The sequence below is a fragment of the Cyrtonyx montezumae genome, unplaced genomic scaffold (genome assembly GCF_038088225.1).
Source record: "Cyrtonyx montezumae isolate F1298 unplaced genomic scaffold, pur_monq_1.0 scaffold_2, whole genome shotgun sequence".
NCBI lineage: Eukaryota > Metazoa > Chordata > Aves > Galliformes > Odontophoridae > Cyrtonyx > Cyrtonyx montezumae.
The window spans coordinates 61,043,730-61,068,976 of NW_027071936.1; the positions used below are offsets into that span (position 1 = coordinate 61,043,730).

The following is a 25,247-nucleotide window of genomic DNA, read 5'->3' on the forward strand; positions in this document are numbered from 1 at the left end:
TGAAGACATAGGGTCAACAAGAAGCTAGAGTACATGATGTTCAATAAGATGCTCAGAGAGCTTTCTCAAGTCTCAAAAAACCAACCAACCAAACAAAAGAAAACCTAAACAAAAGAAAACCAATCACATCAAACCGAACAACCCACTGATTATTGGAGAGATCTTACTGCTGTCTTCAACAACACTATGGGAAGGATATGCAGAAGAAAGAGACAGACTCTTTCTGGATTAATGTGGTACTAATATAAAAGGTTGTACAGTTTCCATCTTTAAGACATTTAAACACTGCACTGGAGAAGGCCATATACAACCCGGTCTACCTTAGAGACCATACAGCTTCCGGGGATCCTTCCTAACCTTTATTACTTTATCATTCTACAAACAGCACAGATAAGCCTTTACAGTTTAAAGTATAAGAACAGAGTAAGAAACTACAAATGAGATGCTGAAGAAATGGGTAGAGATTCCTACATAAGAATTTCACTCACACTGAGTAGTGGCTGCACTTAGAATCAACTTATGTTGGCTGCAGATAACTATCGATCCCACAAAGCACAGAAAATTGAGATGAATTAAAGACTGCTTTTAGTAGCATAATCATTGGGATTATTTAATCCTTGTGAGTTTTCAATAAAACATTCAGCCCATATCACTGCTCCAAACATCTCCATAAGAAACACTGGAAAGCTTGTGTCATCAGGTCATTTTTTAATAGGACTTCAACCAGTTTCACAGATCAAAACTTTGATTGCTTTTGAATAATATTCAAGTTAAAAAAACAAAACAGAAACACAGTAGAAAAAAACAAATTCAGGCTGCTATATGCTGAAAAATAGTGCTTGCATGATTTTAACATCCCTCTTGACAGAGATGAACTGGTTCAGTTACTGATACAAACAAACAGATAAGACAAAGAACAGAACTTTCCCAAAATAATGTTTACATTCTGAAAGAAATATAGATATTTGTAGCACCACTGACATACCTTTTAGTTTAGTGTAGGAATGGAGAATAGGATCAGCAGAAACCATACATGGCCACCAAGGAAAACCCGATACTTTTGACCACACTAGATCTCCTATATTATACTTCAACAGATGGACTTTGTCATCTTTGATGGTACTTTGTGTTGAATCTCTCTTAGCAGGAGCCTTAAAAAAGAAAAAAAAGGGGGGAAATATTATCATGATTTCTCCTTCAGATATACACTAGAATTAGTAACCATCACACAAAAATAAACAACAAACTAAAGTTTGGTTTCAGTTTAAATATTCAAGTAAAATGAAAAAAAACCCCAACAAAACATGGTGATAATGAAAAGAAGAAATAGCACACTAATATAAAGGGTTATAGCATTTGCTATTATTATACTTCATGTAACAATTACTTACATTATAACAATAATTATACTTCATATGTAACAAAAATTTAAGTCACATCTTTTGTTCTTTTACAGCAAAAAAATCCCTATTTGTTCTTCTTTTTTAGCTTGAAATATTAGCATGTAAGCTGTGGCTTGCCTCTATCACTTTGATTAACTGCTGACAGAGCATCAGGAAGGCTTGCTTTAATTTCAAACATATTCACTGAACACCAACTGAAGACATATAAGAGGCGATCTCAGTTTTTATTGAACATTATCAATCAAGTTAAGTGCTATACAAACAAAAAAATCTGTTTTGGATTAGAATCTACTCTAGATTGAAATGTCTTTATGTCTAAACAGAAACAGCATGCATAACCAGTCATGAAAAAAAACCCCACAAATTTTGCATCTTTTTACATCATAAAGGAAGCATGACACAAACCTACATCCCTACACTCTTATGCAAAGTCTTTTTTTCCCCAGTTCCAGAAGTTTGTGAGTGCCCAGTTCATGCTCTAAAGGTAGTTCAGTTCTGGAAAACTCTCACAAATCTCTTTCCATTTCAAACAATAGATTTAAACAGTAGGAGGGAGTTGTGTTTCCCACTGACAGGTTTATATCTTCTATTATTTATAATGAAATTCACCAATGCAGACATTTATTTAGAAAATAAAACTCTGCCACATTTCATGAAGTTAGTGACATTCTTTTTATCTTCATTTGTTCTACTTGATGTAAACAACAAATGCCCTTATCTAGGTAAACTTTAACACTGGATGTAAGAAAGCACAGAATATTTCTCATTGTACGTATCTGTAAAATAATTACTTATTTTGTTTTTCTGTTATTCTAAACGTGTAATGTGTGGTATCATTCATCTTCTGTAGTAGCAGCTCAACAAACAGAAGGTAGACCAGAGCTTCAGGCTTTCTGTGGATTTCATGTTAGAGCTGGAACAAAATCCTGTTTAAATTAATACAAGCATCAAGAGGAAATACTGTTATGAATCTGAAAATGTACAGTGTGGAAACGTATAGTATTTCAAACACTATGTTGAAATCAAAACAGACAAGGTTATCTTATAAACAGACTTTTAAACCTAGAGAACGCTACTATGACTAACCATACATTATTTTCCAAAAGCAAACAACAAATCTTAGACACACTGCAATTGCATTGAGGATTTTTAATATTCGGACACAGGGGTGCACCCTGATAGAAAACAAACTTAAAGCTCACTGTACTGAGAAACTCCTTTCCTCAAAGCTTTTAAAGCTGCTCTGGGTAAAAAACACATGATGCTATGTCATCTGATTGTTAGGAGCAGTTACTCATCGAGTGATTCAGCTTTTCTGCTGAATTTAGACTTGGTTCATGTGCCTGCAGCAAGAGCTGTGCTCCCATGTCTCAATGTTTTTGGCTCTCTAAGGAATCTGCAAGACTGTCATAAAGTCCCTGCTGCTGAGCTTGCCTCAAGTCCAGAGCTCTCAAAAGACCTAAAAGATTCCAAGCAGATGTGAAAAACCAAATGCTCCTTTCTAGCATTTAAACACGGAATGAAAAGTTAAGCTTAACAGCTACAAATTAAGAAATGCATATGCTAAGAGCAGATCCAGAAAAACGTTCCCAACATCTAAAATCCCAACGTATAAAAACCAACTTCAACATTTAAACAAAAGAGATGGGATGAAAATATTTCCAGAAAAATCTAACTAATTGAAAATCTAAAAGTTATTCATGACTCTCAATCTCATTTTTAATTTACACACCCCAGCATTTTTCTGAAAGTGCAACTAAGCTGAAAAGATTTACGACTACAGTTTGAGAGGGATCTGGCTGGAATCATGAAAAGGCTCAAGCAGAGCTCCTTATTGCAGTGTAATCTAAAAGGGATGGCACTACAGGGGTGAATATTGCATTTCAACACATCTACAAGCACGCCACAATTTTTAATGTCTTTGATGGATCATGCTTTAAACAAATGGGAAAAGGACGGCCCTCTGATAACAACTGCAGGGCTGATCTACATAATAATTTCTGTATTTATGCTTTCTTTTATTGATAAAATGTACATACTTTAAAAGATGGCAAAATACAGCACAGAATTCTAGTTGCATAACCCTTAAGGAGCTCCTTTATGAGGTTATTTAAAAACCTATAGACAATATTGCCACAAGCTCGTTCTCATCCATCTTCTCTTCCCACGTTATCCTGATTTCATTTGATTTCCTCATTCTTGAAGCTGCTCTGATCCATTTTATAGGTATCTCAACTACAAATGGTGAAGTGAAATGCCTGGCACTACTTCAGAGATAAGCAGCCCTGACAATAACAGTCTCTTTAATATTCCCTCTCTATTTTTGCACACTGCCAGCACAGCATTAGAAGCCCTAAGTAATTACTTAAAAATCATCAGGAAATGGTAGACAGTGGCAGGCAGTCACATACATAGATTTTTCTCCAGTTTCCAAGTTGCTTCTTTTTGTTTTTAAATTACTGACGAGACAGGATGAAAAGAGCATCTCTACACAAATCTATGTAATTGTATGATGAGGGCTGGAGCTTTTTCAAGAGACACTTGTATTCACTGTACAGAAACAAGTACTGTGGCTTGCAGTATTTTTCCTCTGGAGGAAAACAGGAATTGCTGTTTGGAGCATTTTTTAAGTAGTAATTGAGCATCCCTAACAATAGGCAGTTAATAAAACAGACAATCTGACTGTGCATCCGTGAACATGGAGAGGCAGGGCTGGAAGCATTCCTGTGGTGGTCTGTGACAAGCAATTCATACTGCTTCAACAGATCAATTCTTTCTGTGACGACACTTAAACAAGCAAAATAAGCTGGGAAACTCCTGGTTTAAGAACGTAACTGCAACGTGAGGGAAGCTCAAATGAGTCAAGTTTCTTTAAAATACTTTCCCGCCAATTTTGGCCTTTAAAGATGACATTCTTGCCTGAAGTAGAAAATAAACAGACTTCCTTATAATTGTTCAAATTTCTAATGAGATATCCAACACACAAATGTAAACAAATAGAAGTCCATAGGTCTTTCTGTGCTTCAGAGGTGCACAGATCACTTACTGAGCTTACTGTAACTGCTGAATTAAGACAGGCCTGCTGTTTTGCCCTATCCCGTTATATTCTCCGGTCATTTTGATAGGAGCAAACATGCTTAGCTACAAAATTTCCCCTACCTCTCCCATATCAATTATAAGCAAGCTCTGCAGCCACTGAGATAGACACCTCTGCAGTCACCCCCCCCAGACTTCAAGCCAACTACACCCAACAGGAAGGCAGAAACAGTTAGGAAGCTTCTTTCTTTTTTACTTCGACATGGCTCTTTTTTTCCTTTTTCAAACACTAAAGTGCAGAGAAGTTACATAAATAGCATGGCTTAAGCCTGGGTGAGCAGGTGATGACTGAGGATCACACAGGGCAGTCCCAACACTGAACACACAGGCTGTGTGACAGGCTCCACACTCCTTAGCATTGCAGACATTGGTTTCAACAGAAATTCCTGGCTTTCTGGATTTGCACCCTAATGAAAGCCTTGCTCTGAAAGGCAGCTAGACAGATTTCAAGTTTATTTTGTCTGGGGGACTGGACTGAGTTTTTCCTGCAAGAAATTATGCCTTGAAGAATACCAGCATTCTTAAAAATTCATCCAAGACAGCAACTGCAACAGGCTGAGATATACCAAAGAAGAAAAGAATCTTTAATGTGCCTTTCCTCTTCTCTTAACATTTCCAAGATTTGTTTGCCATTTCTCTCAGCACTTTCATAAGTGATGAGTGACAGGCAGATTGACAGGAATGCCTGACAATTCTGTTAGCATTCTACCAGACCAAAGAAGTGAAATGTGATAGCTTGGCCATAGAAAACATTTGCATTTAATTAACTTTGTCTACAACCCATCAAAAGAATTCATCCAGTTTTAATTTAATTCTGGTCTGACTGAATATGAGGAGGCAAGAACATACTGTGTGTGACGCATAATTTCAAAGTTGAAAATCATTTTGAAACAACTACAAAGCACAATGCATTTAAGAACATAATTCCTGCACTAAATGGAGAGCTTTATAGTTGTTTGCAGACTTTGTTATGAAAGTACTATGATCAGTTTTAAGCTGGCAAAGGACAAACGTACTCTTCTTTAAAAAAAAGAACCTATAAGGCTTACTAGGTGATGTCAGAGTGAGCTAAGCTACCAGCTTTGAAATTATCAGTGGTAAAGAATAAAGATATTAATATAGTAATGGATATTAATATACACTAAACATATCATTGCTATTATATGTGAATGCATGTGCAAGGAATTTTAACACATCAAATTTATTGGGAATTAATTGAAATGTCAAAAAGAATAGTATTTCACTGAACTAACTTCAGCAGCCAGAGATTGTGAACTTCATCTAACTGTAAACTGTCACAAGGGGATCAGACAAAGAACACTGTCCAGAAGCAGTGGACAGTGTACCACCAGAAAAGAGTTATGACAGATGAAGACAGTACACGTTTTATTTTGCAACATAACAGCAAAGCACACACTGTACAACTTGCAGGCATCTCCCCTTCTGTTTTCACTTTCAATTCAATTTGGATGAAAGTAGTAACAGTTTGTAATCCTTCACCAAGAACTTCTCCTAGGCTGTGCTACTCATACAGACTCCTGGAGGATCTCCTGCACTCTGGAATAAAAATCTGCTAGCATTACAAAGGAACTAGGACAAAATAATCAAGGTTCCAAAATAGAATATATGCAATTAAAACGTACTTCAAATCACAAACAGAACACAGAAATGAGTCACTTTTTGCCTCAACATGAAATAGTGTTCACTGACCAAGACCACATATTTTTCCAGTCCTGCTATCAACTTGAGAGTATTTGTGGATGAAACACACTGTACTTTTTATGCTGGACTTGTGTAATAAAAATGAAAATGTTTTGTCTTCTCTTGCCTCTCTATCAGGAAACATAGTCAATAGTGGACGTAGAACTCCATGCCCTTGAGAGCTTCAGGAGAGATGGGAGCTTGTGCGGACAAAAAGGGTGCAACAAAGCAGAAAAGACACTTGGTCAGTTACACTGACCAATGACTACGTTCACTACTGACAGACAGACAGATGCTCTTCATAAAAAGACAAAGGTTCCAAACTTATCTTCCTTGAGAACTGACCGTCACAATTATGTTCTCAGGAAAGTTCCTGCTTCCTGAAAAGTTTGAGACTTTAATCTGACAAAGGACAAATCCTGGTTCAGTCTTCAGGCAATAGAATGGAAGGATGCAGCTACTTTCCTCATGAGTTATGTGCTATCACTCAGGATACAGAAGTCACAAAGCCACTTCAAAACCAAAAATCACAACCTAAGCTTGATTAAAATCAGTGCAAATCCCTCCATATATATTAGTGCTTCAGATGAGAAGGTTAGCAATCAAAGACAAATTCTGAAGTGAAGCCAGTACTTATTCTAAATGATTCTAGTAAATACAGTATCTTCATACAAATAGCCACCTTAGTGATGGTTATTTTTGAAGAAGCTGAATTACTGCTAGAAAATGGAGAACCAGGAAACATGAAGAAAGAAGCAATGAACCGCTGAAGTTGTGTTTCTTTTTCAGCACAACAGAAATGGGCACTGTACTAGAGTATCCAAAGCCTGCAGTTCTCAAAACACCTCTGCATCCACGTCTGCTAACTGTGTCTTGCTCCAAACATCTGCAATACTTTTGCAAAATATGCACCATAATGAGTAGTGAGGAATAGACTGAAGGGGGGTGACAAGATCATGACACTGTGAAGAATTACCTTTGAAGATACTGAATTTGATCCTTCCCAACACAGTCTATTTTTTTTATTCTATGTGACCATTTGGTGAAGCTATCAAATAGAAAAAAAAAAAAAAAAAAAAGGGTAGAAAACATAAACAAATCTCTGCTCTACTTGCAGATGCCCTAAGAACACTGCTTGGATGGTTGAGGCTCTTCAATTATAAAGTACAAGCTTAATTACAATAGCTTTCTTTCCTCCGTTGCTTTCTGCAAACTCATCTAGTGCAGCTCATGACACCATGCAGGATCCTCCCTTCTGAGATTAAAGAAAGCAAAAGACAAATCAGAGCAGAAACTGAAAAAAAAAAAAACCAAAAAAGTTAAGATGGAGATTCGTAATTTAGATTATGGGTTTTAAAATAAAAGATCAACTTTGTATTTCAAATCAGGAACATTTCAATTATTTTTTCTGGCTTTGCTTCCCTCATCATCGAGTTCCAAGCCGATGACATGTTTTCTAGATGTTTTTACAGTTAAAAACAAATCTGTCTATCCAAATCAGCAATATTCCCTTACACAATCACTACATGAGCAAGCATTTCAGAAACCATCTTAACATGGCATTTTACTAACTAGGACACTACCTTTTTTTTTCCACAGTATAGAGTTGAAAAGAAACAGATTCAATCATTCACAGATAGCTCCAGTACGACAGAAGTTCTGGAAGGCTTCCCAGCCCTCACTCTTTCTGCAAATGTGGAGAGCAGTTTCATTCAGCAGCTTTACTGAATTTCTACATTTACATTTAGATGACCTCTTAAATCACAAGCTACTGGCTTAATGTTGAAAGGTTCCATGTTCTAAAAAAAAAATCAGTATTTAAATTAGACACAGCTTGATCAAAACAAATGAAACTTTCTTTTATAGCAAGAATTATAAAAAGACTTTTGCCTACGCTCAACTTCTCCAACATTTGCTCATCCTCAAAAGTTTTAACTGTGGTATCTCAGTATATAAGATGCTGTGGATATGAGATGCTACAGAAGTCTGGAAAAGCACAGTGACAGAGCCACGAGGAAGTTCAGAATAGGAAACAGTTGTTTTCCAAAGAATTCCTGTTAAGATTTCACACAGTGTAACAGGAACAAAACTAAATCATCTCAGCACACATAACACATTTTCAGAATGCTACATCCACACATATTCTGTTACCTGCTTGCACAATGTTTTCACACGCAGTCCAGACTAGAATCTGTACAAGGGCCCCATTCTTAGCACTCTCCTAACACCCTTAGAGGTTTGAGTAAACTAAAGATTTCCCAAAGCACTTTGTTATATAGATATGCTCTTTGTAGCTCACGAAGATCCAAGGTAGCACAGGTAGAAGTTTTGAATCGTAATACTCCTGGTAGAAAAACACAAGCCCTGATAACACCACCAAATCCCAGACCTCCTAAACATTACCTGGTGTGGGGAACCTGCTTTGGCAGGAGGGATGGATCTGATGATCTCTTGAGGTCTCTTCCAACCTCTATGATTCTATGATTGCCTTCTGGTGAAAACTGATACCTGTCTCTACATTTTCTTGCCATAAGACCACTTCTCAAAGGAAGTTTAAGGAAAACAAATGCTGATTTGGTGTAAAGGACGTCCATGGCATAGTCTAAATACTACTTAGTATTAGTAGTATTGAAATTGAACACCATACATAAAAGCAGGCAAGAGAGTTTTCCAGGTAAGTAATTCACATTGTGTTGCTATATACAGCTAGCAGGTCCTTCAGTTGTAAAGGTTAAACACAAGAGTATTAGTGGTTTAATGAGCCCAGCAGCAAGTGGAGGAAAAAAGTAAACATAACCTTGGTATGGCAACGATGAAACATATTTCAGAAACATTTATTTTCAGCAATAAAGATGTGCTGAAAACACCAATCAAGAAAATTCCTAACCCAGAAAAACAAGGGGGTCACTGCAGTGAAACAGAATAAAGCACAAACTCCAAGTGCTATCATTTCCACAGGATCCAAGATCCCAAATTATTTTAGTTTGTTGCAAGCATCCTCAGCACACATTCAAATTCAAATTTATTTATCCACTTTGTCTCTCCCCAAACAAAAATAAAAATCAAGCTTTCTATTGTTAGGTGCTTTGAGGCCACAGATTCACCATTCAAAGATAGCTGGGCTTCCTTGGTAATTGGTCTGCACAAGAACCAGTTTTCCTTCCTGTGCTAGACTTCTAGGACAAAGCATTTTTATAAGCTCTTTTTGTGAGAAAGGAATTTAGTCCTTACAATTGACATGTTACATTTTTAGCAGCTGTCCATTTTATAATGCCCAATAAAACAGTTCCTCTAAGTGCTCTCACAGAAAGCAGTCACAGAAACGTTGGCCAGGTTGGACCTGTTTACTCAAGAAAAAAAGGTAACTGAACAGTGGTAATATGCAAAGTGAAAATTAGTGTCTGTGAACAAAGAACTTCCTGAAGTCTACATGCCTGACATGAAATCCACTCCAGAAGAAGCCAAGGTGTAAAGGCTGAACCCCTCCTCCAAGATAGATAAAAATATTTTGCTTTTGTTACTTTCTTTAACAGTTACTACAAAGCATCCTTCTTTCCTGACAGAAGAAGGCTTTAAAGGGCCAGAAATGACATCTGGTACACATCACTAGCATTTCCCAAAGACCTGCCTGTAAATGCATCCAACTAGCACAGCCCCGAACTGGAGATCTAACTCAGCAAAATGCAATAGTTAGACATGCATTAAGCAGAAAACTGAACAAAGCAGTAGAAAGGCTTCACCTATCTTGGACAGAAAAGCAATGAAAGCAACCTAACTGCTTGTCATTTCAATTGGTAACAGGATAAGATGTGAAGATGACAGTATCCTTGTGGAGTGTTGAGACAGCATCACTACTGAGTGACAGAACTAGTGCAACGACTGAAAATAAGACCAGTCAAAACAAACAAAAAATGTCACTGACCTCAGCTGTTACGCACACCATCCGTTGTTGAGATGAGATGGGAAGTTGTTCCAGATGAACTTTGCCTGCTCTACCATTTCCACACAAGTGCCCAAAGAACAGAATAAATAAAAACAAAATCTGAAACACTGTAATCAATGATAAATGTAAAACAGTGCAGTATTTGGTAACGCTCTTTGAAGCAGTTAGATCCACCTTTCTATCTGGTCAGCTCCTAAGGGTTGTTCCAACCTCCACATAGCTGATAGCTCAGAGGTGCACAGATGTGATAAATAAGAAGTTTTAAAGTTAACCCCACATCTTTAATGCTCACATCACTGTGGAGCAGTCCTTTGGGCTGCACAAGAGTGGTTAAGGAAACAGGGTTCAGCAAGGTTCAGCAGGTTAATGGGATGAGGTTCAATAAGACCAAGTGCCGGGTCCTGCACTTTGGCCACAATAACCCCATGCAATGCTATAGGCTTGGGGCAGAATGGCTTGAAGAATGTAGAGAGGAAAAGGACCTGGGGGTGTTGGTTGATGCTCGGCTCAACATGAGCCGGCAGTGTGCCCAGGTGGCCAAGAAGGCCAACAGCATCCTGGCCTGTATTAGAAATAGTGTAGCCAGCAGGAGCAGGGAGCTGATCATCCCCCTGTACTCAGCTCTGGTACGGCCGCACCTCGAGTACTGTGTTCAGTTTTGGGCCCCTCACTACAAGAAGGACATTGAGGCCCTGGAGCGTGTTCAGAGAAGGGCAACAAAACTGGTGAGGGGTCTGGAGCATAAGTCTTATGAGGAGCGGCTGAGGGAGCTGGGATTGTTTAGTCTGGAGAAGAGGAGGCTCAGAGGAGACCTTATTGCACTCTACCACTTCCTGAAGGAGGGTTGTGGTGAGGAGGGGGTGGGCCTCTTCTCCCTGATAAGTAATGACAGGACGAGAGGGAATGGCCACAAGTTGCGCCGGAGAAGATTTAGATTAGACCTGAGGAAGCATTTCTTTTCTGAAAGAGTGGTCAGGCACTGGAATGGCCTGCCTAGGGAGGTGGTTGAGGCACCATCCCTAGCGCTGTTCAAGAAGCGTTTAGATGAGGTGCTAAAGGATTTAATTTAGTAGTTGGGTAGAGATAGTGATAGGAGGATGGTTGGACTAGATGATCTTATAGGTCCTTTCCAACCTTATGAACTTATGAACTTATGAAGGTCAGGATTCACACCTACTCTTGCAAGCAACAGGTCACTTCTGAAAACAACCCAATTCCTTCTTCAAAATGCAGCTCTTTGGTTCATACTTCACTGAAAAACTGTACTATGACAGCACTGCTTCACAGCTAGCCTCTGCACCGTTAGCCCAGGCTTAGAAGCAGTGCAGTCTCACTGCTCAGGGTCACTATCACTGGGTACTGAGTGGAAAGAAAGCTCAGGCGATCAAAACTATCTTGCTCAAGCTGGCTCTGTAAAGACTACTAACACAGAAAAAATGCATACATCTGATCTGGAGTTTAAGAACCACAAATTTATTGGACTATTTATATAGACAAGTGGAAGACCTGGCTCAAGGACTTTTAGGTACTTCTGTGACAAGCAGCTTGGAAAAACACTCAAGCAACATCCAGCTGACATTATTTATATTAATATATAGTTATATACAACACTATTTATAATATGGACAATAATAGAGAGATGTATCATGCCACTATTTACATCCAGAAGACAACTGTATCTTGAACATCTTGTACTGTTCTGGCACCTCATTCTCCAAAAAGGAGACAGTGAAGAATGAAGAATCAGGAGAAACAGCAAAAAGAAACAGTCATATACACCATACACATCTTGCTCCATTACACAGTATCATGCATAAGAAGTTTGCACTGGCTCAAAAAGAAGTGGAGTTTTACTCCATGAATTCAGTCACCTACAGCTAAGTCATCACCATGAGCTCTAGAAACCTGAGTTACAAACTGCTGAGGCTGAGTGTGTTCACAGAACGAAAGCATTGCTCCATGCTTTGCTCCTCTTCTGCACCCTCTGCTGACCCTCACCCCCCAGGCTGAGGTGCAGAATTTGATGGTTCTTAAACAGACTTGTTAAAGCTATTTTTAAGTATTGTTTTGGCCACCATGTCAAGATATTATTTCATATTTGATATGGATTTTTCCACCCATTTGATTATGAATATATGTGAATATGAAAACACTTTTTCCACTTGGTACACAAAAAAATGTATTGAAACAACAGCTTGATGCAGAAAGCACACTTATTTCAGACACTTCTGTACACAAGAACAAGAAGCCTGGTATGGAAGAGAGCCTTGAACAAATACTTCAGCTTTCTGCAACTGATTTTGCATTCACTCTGAGACAGCCCATAGGTTTTAATCTCTGAAACAGGCATCATCTTAATGCTGTGTGCTTTTGGTGCTATGCAACATACAGGTAGTTCTTTAAAATACTATTCCTATGAGATATTAAGAAAGATTTGAAATTCCAAAGTAACAATTACTGCTGCACATTGGGAGATGCTGGGAGCAAACAAATTTTCAAGGCACAGCTAAACATAATCTTCTACTGAGGGCTGAAGAGTAACAGCAGCTATGGAACCCTTCCAAAGAGTGTTAAGCGTCCATTTCTCTTGCTCCTGAAGGGTTCACCTGTAAGAGATTTTAAGGTAACTTCTACTCCACTGGCATTCTAGTGACAGTAGCCAGGAAGCCTGCCTTACTACTAGTCTGAAGACAGGCTCTGAAAACTCAGCAACAGCCTATTAAAAAAGGTCATTATAGAGTCCAACTGTAGACACCAATTCATGTGGCAGTTTAGCAGCACATTTTACATCAAGTAGACCACAAATTTCTAATGACTGATGATGAAAAACAATCGAGTCCACTTCCTAGAAAAGATCTATTTATTTGACTTCCTTTTTTCCCCTCTGTACTTAAAACAGGTCATCTCGGGATCTGGCTGTTTTCTCCACTCCTAACAGCTATAAACAGGATAATAAACGGGATAATTGATTACTTGATAAGAACAGCTCTCTAGTCTTAGAGGGAACTTGCTGGTTTCTACCCAGCTCTACTGATTAGATGCAAGCTGTGGCCAGAGCAATAGCAACACCTCCAGTGGTGCCCATCTTCCAGCATTTAGCGCAGAAGCATAAAAAATAAGCAGATAATCCTGAGACTGCTTCTGTTCTACCCTTACTTGGTTTCTAAATCATTACCATTCACTTGGAAAGGCACTATAACATTATGTAGTCATCAGATATAATGGAGTTGGCCAGAACAGTTTTTCCTCTGTGAAAGTGAAATGGCAACACAAACACAAGGCACAGACCAGTGGCATTTCTCCAGTAACTTGCAGCTGCCCCCCAGGTAGCCACTGTAAAATCATTACAGACTGTGTTGAGTAGAAAGAGCAATGAACTGCCAAGTTTCTGGTACAATACTACACGAGGACCGCAAGAAAACTGGATAGGAAGCTTTGTGAAAGGTACAGCTTTTAGATCATATCCATCTTGCACAGCTGGAATCCCTAAGCTAACAAGTATAGCAGTGTGTGGACCTTCCAGGTTTGTTATGGACACAGTGTTGCTGCTGCTTTTCTGAGCTACTGCACCCATGCTTGGTAGTTATGCCAGGAAGCTATGCCAAATGGGCAAGCTGCCACTTCTAGGCCCAAACTGGCTTATGTACAGCAGGCTCAAATGTGCCAGTATAGTACACTGAACTCTTATTAGGGCTGCAGAGCACTGCAGATTGACTCTGGGATCACCAACATAAAAGCTAGAAATATATGTACCTTCTCTATTTCCTGTGCAGAAATTCTTGATTACTTTAGGGATTAATCTGGATTACTTGGTGTTACTGCATTAAGCAGATCTCTGCCATCCTGCTTCAACAAGGAGGAAAATCATTTCACATCTAACAAAAGCAGCAAATGAGAGAAATCTAGCAAGTCCCTATCCATAACTGCCAGCATTGTGAGAATGCAGCCATGACAGGATCTAGAACAGAAGCATCCTGCCACTTAACATAAGAAGCACTACAAAGTGGGCAACTATCAGACTGTAGGCTTGGCACTGATACAAACATCCAACACGTAGTATCTATCACATTCTGAGGTGTTCTCGGACCAGTATCAACAGAGCTCCTCAGTACAGAAGCTGCTACTTGCTAAACCCACACTCATTAAAATAGGCCTAGATTTTAAAGTGAACTCCTTAGATGGAAAGATAATGGAGTAGAAGGAAAAGGGTGAAATGCAGGAGGGCAGAGAAGGAAGAGCCATGATTTGTCTTACTTCCTTTCCTTCAAACTAGGAAAGTGAAAGCACTACAGCTGTCCCTCTGAGGCCTGGAAAAAGCTGTGGTATCAGCAGAAATCTAATCAACATTAGAGCTGAGTAGATCACATTTATTCCCGACTGAAAACAGATTTGCAGATAGATTTTTAAACAATTTTCCTTTATGTTAACGGAAAATGTCCAAACAAGACAGCCCAACAACAGAGCAGTGGAACATTTGTTAAATGATATGCCTCTCACCTCAGCAAGATAGTAATCTGGTACGTCCATCAAACAGAGATATAATTACCTCACACAAAAGGCAGTATTTGAACCATGACAATTTTTGCCGAATAAAAGAATGAGAGCTTGGACAAGAAGAAATTGAGGGGAAAAAAACAGTCCAGAAACAAAACCAGACAAACAGGTTCTACATAAACTTGTGGCCTACAATAAACGGGTATCTAAAAACAAAATTTATCAGCTTCTACTCCATGGATATTTTTCCAGCTTCAGCTTTGTGACCACAGCCAATGACATAAAAGCACAATACAATGCACTAATTAAGCCTTGGGATACTGGCAATGAAACAACATTTAGAGCAGGAGCTTGGAATTTCAGTACACTGATAATTAAGCTATTAAAGTTGTGGACTACTGATATATATGTATTCTCTGTGGCATGTGGACAAACATACTCCCTACTACCGTTTTAGTTCCTTTACTTTAAGCCTGTACAGTTGCAAGCTTCCACTGAAAAAGAAAGAAAAGACCCAGACCTCTTTCAATTTAGGTGTTTTATCATGAGACAACATCCTGTGATCTTCAAATGTTTTTCTGTTTGCCCTTTGTACTTAAGCACACTATGCAAGAAGGGCCAGAGGCTCGACCCACTGTTCCAAGCATTCTGAAAAGAACAGGGTTATACCAATGTGAAGGCTCTGATGAAGCAGTGGGATCCCCTGCTTTGGCAGTTTGGTAGCCCACTGCCTTGGCACCACTCTCCAGCCATTGCATCTCTGGTGTTCTGGGAAACAGTATGTACAGTTTATTCATGACAATTTCTGACCGTAGGACAATTCACAGAACACAGATCAATCTTTTAACCTTAAACAGACTGCTCATCACAACAAATTAAAGGCCAGTCTTAACTGACAACCATTATGAAAGGATGATCAGGATGAACTACAGAGATGGGCAAACTAAATATTGCCTTCACTTTAATAATAGAGCCAAATAAATATGCTAGAGTTGTTAATGCTAGTAAGTGTACAACATTTTATTCCAATTTATGTTCATTCATTAACAATGAGCAGAAGAAAGAATTAAAACTATGGATGTTACCCATAATTTTTACTTCTGAGAGGTGATTTGGAAAAATATGAGCCAGTTAGTACTAAAAAATGCCCTTAAATAAAATGAAAGAAAATAAACTCTTCAATAAAAATCCTGAGCATTCAAGGAATAACATACTGAAATCATAAAAATAATATATTTTAGATACTTAGAAGAGTGCTTATACAGATCTGTAAAATCATTTCAGTAGTTCTAATGAGAACAAAGGTAATTAAAATTAGCAGAACAGCAGCAGTGTACATGGCTCTTCTCTGCGTGTATAAAGAGTAACAGTCAACGTTTATTTATAAACTTCCAGATGATGGATAAAAAAGCTTTAATATTCATTTTGCATTTAAAGTGTGTTAAAACTGGACCTGTCCACCTGCCAAAGCTTTAATTACCACTTACCATCACCGCTACACGACACTTGTGAATTACTCACTGGGAAACTTAACATACACAAAAAAATTCCTGCTATGCAGATTTTTTCTCTGAGACGAAATCAGTGTAGGCTACCTTCCTTTAAATGAACTCTATTAATTAAAACTGAAGAGGGAAAAGGTCTAACAGCATTCTTACTTTCAATTTGGTAAATTGGGTTAAAAAAGAAAAAAAAAAGGTGAAACTTCTATTTCTGCCCATGTTTAAAAAAAAATTCAAGAACAGACTATCTGGATCACAGATGTTGATAACATTATAAAAGTATCTAGCATTTTCAACTAGTATAATTCAATAGGTTATAGCAATAAAAGCTAGCTAGGTCACAAGTAAGCATAAGAAATACAATTTAACTGCCAAAAATAGTTAAAGGCCGTAGGTGAATTTCAAGACCGCCCAAGCTCCCTTGTCCAGGTGCACATCCTGGCTGTGCTTTGGCTGTGTGTCTGGATGAAGCTTCTCTTTCATTCAACCCATATTAATACATGCCCTGATCTCTAATAAAGACTTATTTTACTTATTTGGACCTGATTTAAAAGTCCTCCAAATCTAGACAAAAAATCAGGATGGACCATGGACCAGAACTACAATGCATCTGGACACTGACAATACCACAGAAAGTGAACCATTCAGGTGAAAGACCTACAGAAATATTTGAAATAATGATTAACACACAAACAAATGAAATATCAGTATGAATAATAAACAAATATGACAGAAAAGCGTAACAAAAGAAAACATGTTTTAAAAAGTACCTTGTTTTCAGGGGAGCTTGAAGTCTTCGACACCAACGCTGCTTCAACAAGACCCTGCTCAAGTAAGGAGTCATATTTTATGCTTCTTTTCCTGTTTCTCCTCTCCTTGTTTGTTGTTTTTTGTTCATTTTCCTCTGATTGAGACACATCTGCACCATTGTCTCCACAAATAGAAGACTCAAACAGAGGTTTTCCATTCATGTAGGTTTTAGTGATTTTCAGCTTGATTTCTGGAGAACCATTCTTGATAGGAGTAGTGTTCGGTGGTGTTCCAACTCCTTTTATTTCCTGGGGTTCAAAGCGCAGCTTGGCATCCTGGGCCCCAGACTCACCATTGAACACACGAGAAGTTAGATCTTTCAGCTTATCAGCTGGGATGAACGGAAGAGCATCGTGGCCATTATATTTTTGCATGACACCGTCCTGTAGAGTGGCAGAAATTTGTGCTTTGCCCAAGTAGACAGAACACTCACGATTCACTTCACAATTCTGAGTTTTCCCATTGCTATTTCCAAGGATCTCTGGTACTTGCTTCATCTTTAAGTAGTTAATTTTTCGAGTTAAAAGTTGGGAACTTCTTTTGATGCTAAAGTCCATCCAGCCCAGATGTTTCCAGTCTTACACTGCTATATGAAGACAAAATAAAGCAGAAAATATTTTTAGCAATGCAGAAATGAGAAAAGCCACCAAGTATTTAGATAGAGATGTCTCCAATGGTGTACCGTTAGGAGCATATTTATTCAACTTTTACCAATTAAAAGTGTTGCTCAGAAACTTCATTACCAAAATACTTTAATATCTGTTAATACATTTTATTAAAAACACCAAGGAAAAGCGATACTTTATCAGTACTATAAAAATTCAAACATAGAGCAAAGTCACAGCTTTCATTTTAATAATATACTATTGATCTACAGCAGGGTACTAGCCACACTAATCACTCAGAAGTACTGCACTGTTTAAATCAAGTAAGATTTAGACATAAGTTAATATTATTTATAACAAGGTCATGAGTTTAGTTCTAAGAAGCTGTGCCAGAGTAAAACCCCACAGGGCTGCATTACTGTAGTACTACACAATGGACAGCAGCATGACAAGCTTATCCACCTCATTCTAAGAGCAGGTCCTCAATTCTCCATCGAAGCATCCTGAGGAAACCACCCCACAGCTCAGCCTTTCACCGCATCTCACAGATTTCTGACTATGAGAATGAATAAGTTTTGTATCATAAACGTCAGCCCAACAGGAACCAGCTCATCCTACAAGCCCATAGATACAATGTGCAGAATATAATTTCACAAACTATCTGATGTTATTGTTATTAAAAAGCTGAAACTCCATTATCTAACAATGTTTTTTTCATATAGAGATTTGGAAAATAAAATATCCAACAAGCCAAACCTACCGTATTATCAGCCCTAGGCAGGTTTTCTAAGTGTTCTAAAATCTAACCCTGCCCATTTCAACTTTGTACCTTCTTAGCACACAAATATATCTGGCAGAAAGATTCCATTGTACAGGCACTATCTCCTAGATTAGACAATATGACTGTCTTTCATTTATGAAATTCATATGCACAGGCTCTTCACATTAGCAAGTCCAGTATACACAATATATAGAATAACACTGCCATAAGTATTAAAAAATCTCAGCACAATAATCATCATACCCATGCTTAAGGTAACCCATTTCATGTATGATAAAGCCCAAGAAGCCAAGTCACTCCAAGTCAAAGATTCATCACAACCATTCCTGTGTGTCTGTCTCCATACAAACTACACAGACTCATGGAAACATGGGGTTCAAAATAAGTTATATTCTCCAGGGACAAAACATAGCCTGCAAATCTGGCACTAACAGGAAAAAAGAGCAAATGCACCTGAACTCAAGGAAGAAATGGCTCTGATATTTTTGTTAGCCAGGTAAAGTCTGAATTAACAGTAAAATTTGATAGTACTGCAGAAACTAGTCAAATACATTAACTGTTTTCAGAGAACAAACAGAAGTAAATGGAAAACCTAAAGTATACCAGAGAAAACAAAGAACTCACTAAGCCAAAACAGAACTCATGCCATTTTGCAAGATCTCTAAAATATGGATGACTTTAAAAGATTCTCAACCCAATTAATAATATGACAATGTTTCAAACCGTAATTCAGCAGATCTAACAAATCACATTTATTTTAAGTAACTACTGATGACAAATTCAAGAAACCTTTGTAGAAAGGCCAGCTCATTACAGAATGTGCTAGGCTGATAGTTACACAGATGACAGCAAAATAACTTAAAACAAAAAACCTTAAAACACTTAATTTTTAGAAAATCCTCCAGATTCTTGATAGAGTAAACCGGAGACTTGATCTTGGCTTCAAAATTCCAGCTAAAAAAAGTAAGCCTACAGAGCCTGAGCAACTGCGAACATGGTGCTCCCTTTTTTGTGGCTGTGGACGCCCTCCAGTGGCTCTCCGGACCAAACAGCACCAAATGCCACAGCTCACTGCTTCCCTGCCAACAGGAATGCTGCAGACCATAGCTTCTCACAACACGACCAGCACCAGAAATGTCTTATGTAACTGCTTCTAATCCATGAACTAAGCAGTAAGTAAATAAGTGGTTTCATCAACTGCTTCCCAGGCTCTGCATTTCTGAATCAAGATGTCTAGATTTTGTAACTGTTGTTTTCCATCTGTAATTCTACTAGTATTCTTTTTTTCTCCTGCTTAATAATAACTCTTATTTTCATTACTTATTTCTTGAAGCTAGACAGTCATCAAGCTTGAGGCAGACCAGGACAAGTCAAAAAAAGCAAGATCTAATCAAATCAGACTATATTATTAGTGCATCCAATATAAAAGACTGGATGAACTCCCAAAGTGATAGTTGCAGAGTGAAGGTTTGGTTAATGACTCCAGTAACATGGATCACTTTGAAAAGCTAAAAGCTCTGAAAAAGACTCCTCAGACTGCAGGAGCCAAAAGAGAGAAGAATTTCAGGTGCATGAAAGGAAGTCATTGCAGCCAGGTCTATGGTATATGAAAAATGAAGACAAAAGACCATCATGTGAGCTCAGAAAGACCATCACAACTGGCAGCACGTACACTTGAGAACGTGAAAAATAGACTGTTTGTAGAAAGAATTAACTGAGTCAAATGAAAAGAGGCAAAGAGGTAGAATAATGGTAAAATATAAATGTATTAGTACCTAAAAGCAAATACAGTCATGTAGCCCCAGTACAGAGATGAGACCTGTAGAGAGTAACCTGCAAGTCAGTCACCATTTCAAAGACAACAACAGAAGAGAGGGAAACGGTCAATTCTATTGTTACATCTCTCAGTCCTTATCTTGAAATAGAAAATATGTTGTGAGATTCTGTTAAAATGAAGAAGCTAGGACATCTGCACTCATAGGAATAACAGAGGGCCTTGGGAAAGAATGGCATATTTGAAGCTAGTTAAATTTTGCACAATTTTTGCTCCTTACAGTTATGGCTGCACAATAACATAAACAAGGACTGAGTGTTTTGTGAAAAGAGGACAACAGAGCAGAAAAGAAGAAAAGGAAGAAAGAAAATGCTCAGCAGCAGATACAGGCAGTACTATGAGCTTAGAATAATGCAAGGAGAGCTAGAATTCAGGACAAGGAAGGATGAAGTGAGACATCACAGAAAAGATCTGGTTGAGCAGAGTTCTAAGAGTAAGGCCCTGAAGCAGCCCAGCACATGAATAGGTTTTGTAGTCAAATTAACTTAATTCTTAGACATATCACACAAAAACAAAAGCAATCCTTATCTTTTTCTAGATGACACTGTATAGAAAAGGAAGCTTGGGGGAGGGGAGGGAAAGGCAGGACAATAGTACTATACAGTAATAGTTGCTAATGAGCTTAAGCTTGTAGCATCCCATATTGACTGTCTGGTGACCCAACAAGTACCATTTTCTCTAATAATGAGGAAAAAACACGAGAGCCAAAAAGTCTGCCAAATAAATATGGTATTTTGGCCAGTGAACAAATAGTTTTCAGTAAGCAAAAGGGGATTTGACTTATCAGAGAAAGGTCTCTAGATATTCTAATGGAACAAAGATGTCTTGGTAGTGGCTTTGCATGTACTTCCATAGTAAAACACAGGCTTTATGGACGACAAAATATTTTGTACACAATGTAAATGGTTTATTAATTACTTAAAGGTCTGCCATCTGACAAGAATCATGTGCCAAATAGTTTGCCTGCATGTCAAGTTCCTCCTTTACTGTCCAGGCCACTATCAGTTATGTGATATTTATTATTCACTTCTTCCACATCTGCTTCAATTTCAGAGATGTTTTTCTTCTGTGTCAGAAATAATGGAGCAGTCCATTCTTTCCAATTCGACCAATTCCTTCCAACAGAGTAAGCAATCAACAACTAACATCACATGAAATACCACTTCTGTTTTGTCTAAGTGCTTTCTTAAAGTCACTTCTCAGGTGAACACAAATTTACAGCAAGAGAATGTGCACAGAAGCTACATTTATTATCTACTAATCAGGTTTCAGCTGGCATTAAAAACTAATAGATGGCTACTGTTCAGTTTTTTCCACATAACTTTGTGCTAAGTCCTCTCCATTCTCTCACCAACATTAAGGACAAAGGCCTTAACATTCCTGTTTTCAATCAGAATTAGCCACAATACTTGAAGATGAGCAAAGTTACAACACATCCTGCTAGCACAGCTGAAAACCTGGAGTGTGCTCCTTCCTACCACCCTGTACAAAAGAACAAACCAGAACATCAAACAGGAATAAAATCACATGACATATCGTGCATTACACTGACCATCCTTCACTGCAGTAAAATAATGAAAGGTTACTAAAGGACTACTAAACATAATTTACTTTTAGAAAAAATACGTAGAACTGAAAATTGCTTTGTGGGTTTGCCAGCAGTTGTTATAAACCAGCTCTATCCAGCAAAGTCAAAAGCATTCTCTCACGAAGTAAAACATTACTATAGCAGCTAGTAGATAACTGGAAATCACTACACCAAAACTTTCTAACAACTAAGCAGTCTTAGAGGTGTCTTCTTAGAAGACTTAGAAAAAGTAAAACCTTCAGTACAGAGAGACCATTTTAAATTTAAAAGCACCTGAAGAGCTTCATTAATCTCGCAGCAGATAAACAGCGATTCCAGTTAAGCTGTCCTCTGACAAAGCTGACCAGCAAGGCACTTTTAAAGCAGCACAGGAACATTTCTTCAGGCTTACATTACAGAATGAGGATTATATGGAGGCTACGTGTGCATTTACATAAGATCAAGCTTATTTTGAAAATTGTGTGAAAAGTTCAGAGTAACCAGTGTACTAACAGTTGCACTTGCTCGCCACCAATTTCTTTTTCTCCTTTTTTATTAATTAGCATCAGTATTTTTTAATTGTTCTTTTTTTCCCCCAATGAATAAAATTTCAGAACTTAATTGTAACAATCTGTTTCCATCGACTGAACCAAGTATTTACTGCCTTCTCCTGAAGGCAACAGGCAATACCAGCTTGTACAGAATAGTAGCTTGTACAGTTAGGAACTGTACAATGCCAAGTAAACAACTTCTTCACTCTAAATGTTACTTGCTATTGCTAAAGCAAGCTTACAAAACTCATTAACTTAACATTTTGTTCCTCCCCAGAAAAACTTTTCGTAACCAATCCCTGCTGCTGAGGATAAGCCTAGAAGATTCTACAAAGGGAATCTCCCCCATTAGTTTGTCTTCTTCAAAATTACAAGGAAGATTTTTTTTTTCACTTCTGAAAAAATTGAATTTTGTTAATGTTTTCCTCCCGAGCGTGGGTGGTGAAGGAAGTGGGATAGATTTGAGCAAATTCCTGTAAAATGTGGTATTTTTGACTGAAGAAAGATTGTAGATCTCTTCTTCATTTGTAGGACCACTAATCAAATAGAAAAGAATTGCTGCTTCTCTGACAACAAGCAGAGAGGAACATCAATGCCTAAAACAGTGGAAATTGCAAGGTTTACCACCTGGATCCGATAGAATAGGTGGCTCTCAAAGGATGCTTAGCAAGTGGTTAAAAAATCCATTATGTTTTCAAATGTGTACTTGAGACGTTTCTCCCTTCTGGGGGGTTCCAAATGGCTCATCTTACAAGAAGGCTGCTCTGGCAAAACAGGATTCAGCAATACACCACAGCCAGAATGTGTGCAGTGTAGGTACCTGCTCACCACTGAAATGTTTCTGTCTTAAGAGGACCAGAGTTGTGTTTCTGCCTTCTATTTTAGACTGGGAATGAAAAGCAAATGCGATCTCAGATAACTTACTTGCACAGCTCCTTTATTTACGCTGTTGTGTTCTTTTTTCACCAGTCCTAAGCCCACCTTCACTTCCCACTCCTCTTTTAACCCCTACTGCTTTTTCTTTTTATCATCCTACGTCTGCTCCTTGCATCATGAGCTTCAGGACCTGGATCCTCTGATTCTACGTGATATTCACTGCTGCAGATTAATGCACTCTGATTTGTCTGTTTTCTCTTCACTGCAGCCAATGATTCTGCCCTTTCTCCCATGAAGTGATGACAGCACAGCAATTGCCTGAAGCCTTGCTGTGAGCACCATGAAAATTTCTGCTCATGCATATTCTGAAGAGGGATGATCAAATCTGGGATGACATCACAAAATAAGTTATCAATGTAAGTAATGAATTAAACTGTAGTATTACCAAAACATTAGCTGCTACAATCCACAGAAATAAACCATGTTGCAACTAATTTTAATAAAGAAGATACATCCATTTTGTATGGACCTTTTATAACTCTGTCAGTGCATTAAAAACTGCTCACTCAAGTAGGTGGATTTAGATGCCAGAAGCACTCTCATTGCGTTGCAATCATTCTGAAAAGCACTGTGTGCCACTAGTGATACATGAGGCCTTGTCAATAGCATGAAAGCCTAGCTATGTGAACAGAATAATCCTTAACACAGAGCAGTATTTGCCCGTGTCTTCTGTTCATACAGAGACACAATGAACTGATAACACACCTGAACAGGTAACACTTGTAAAAATATATACAGAACCCAGCATGTAAAAAGAAAATAAATAAAATAGAAGATAGGTAATACTGACTTTACTGCACTGTTTACTGATGGACTTGCACCTATTACCATATCTGAGCAACATAACTACATCTGTAATGTACTTCTGGCCACACAGTGCTAATCTTGGTGTATTTCACATGCATAATGTTCTGTAACTACATACATCCAATTACGTTAAATATTCTGTCATTGCACTGTTTCAAAGTAAAGTAGCACACGCATCTGGCAGATGTATGCCAGGAGTGCTCAAACTGAGCCCAAGCTCACAGGAGTCTTGGAACATTAGACACTTATCAAACAAATCCAAACACTTCCAAGTAAGTGGCCTTTCTGGTTGGATACCATTTGAAGTATGAAGTATCTCCCTGTGCTTTAACATACTTTTGCCAAAATGCATTACCAGCATTCCCACACCTTTTAATTCCCAGCTTTTTTTCCACCTAATCTACATCAAGAATGTGTGCAGAGCAGAGATTAGTATGACTGTTACAGGTAAAGGCAATGCAATTTGAAGCAAGTTTTAGGACTGTGCAGATATATTGTGAGTTACCCGTTCAACATGGAGACAGAAAGATAAAACACTTTCCTGTTCAACAAGCTAGTTCCTTTCTTACCCACTTCCCAAACCCGGCCTTAGGGATTTGCAATGGGTATTTTCTTCCATTTTCGCCCTCCTTTCATTTAGCACAGTATTAGTTCTTCCACATTAGTTCACTGCCACATTAAATTTAGTTATTTAGGGCAACTGAGGTAACTGCTTATCAGAACATCCAGTTTTGACTGCAAAATATTACGCAGTTGTAGTTTCTGTCATTAGCTGAAGAAATTCTGAAGACCACCACTTCAGAGCCAAGCCTTCTACTACTGAACAGATACTACACACACACTTTGTACTCTACATTTTAAGCCTACTACTTTTTATTTTATTATCAATACACCTTGTTTTTGTACTATTGATGAATTCTGGTCATGCTCCAGATTGGATCACAGGGTTTGTTTGCAGTTTATTCATGAGTGCTACTATACAAGAGCTTCTGATAGCCTACATTTTGCATCCACAGAAAAATCACATCTTTAATTTCATTCTCAAGTGTCTGATTGAAAGTTCTTGGCAACTACTCCATATAGCAAAACTATCCATATTCGTATCTTTCATCCTACACTTCTCTCCAAGGTTAGCATTTTGGCTTAAATCCCACTGGCTTTATTACCAGACTAGAATCTGGGCATTCTTTACTACAGAGACAACTCCCCGATTTAGA

At 38.2% G+C, this 25,247-nt stretch overlaps 1 protein-coding gene across 1 annotated transcript in view; it reads right to left on the reverse strand.

The window, feature by feature from the left end:
- NSD2 (nuclear receptor binding SET domain protein 2) overlaps positions 1 to 25,247 on the reverse strand; it is a 71,626-nt gene that overhangs the window by 41,229 nt on the left and 5,150 nt on the right. Inside the window, exons 2-3 of the mRNA XM_065735883.1 lie at positions 16,910 to 17,535; positions 986 to 1,151 (exon numbers count right to left, since the gene is read on the reverse strand). Coding sequence (XP_065591955.1) covers positions 986 to 1,151; positions 16,910 to 17,506 — 763 coding nt within the window. The 5' untranslated portion in view covers positions 17,507 to 17,535. The remainder of the gene's footprint in view (positions 1 to 985; positions 1,152 to 16,909; positions 17,536 to 25,247) is intronic.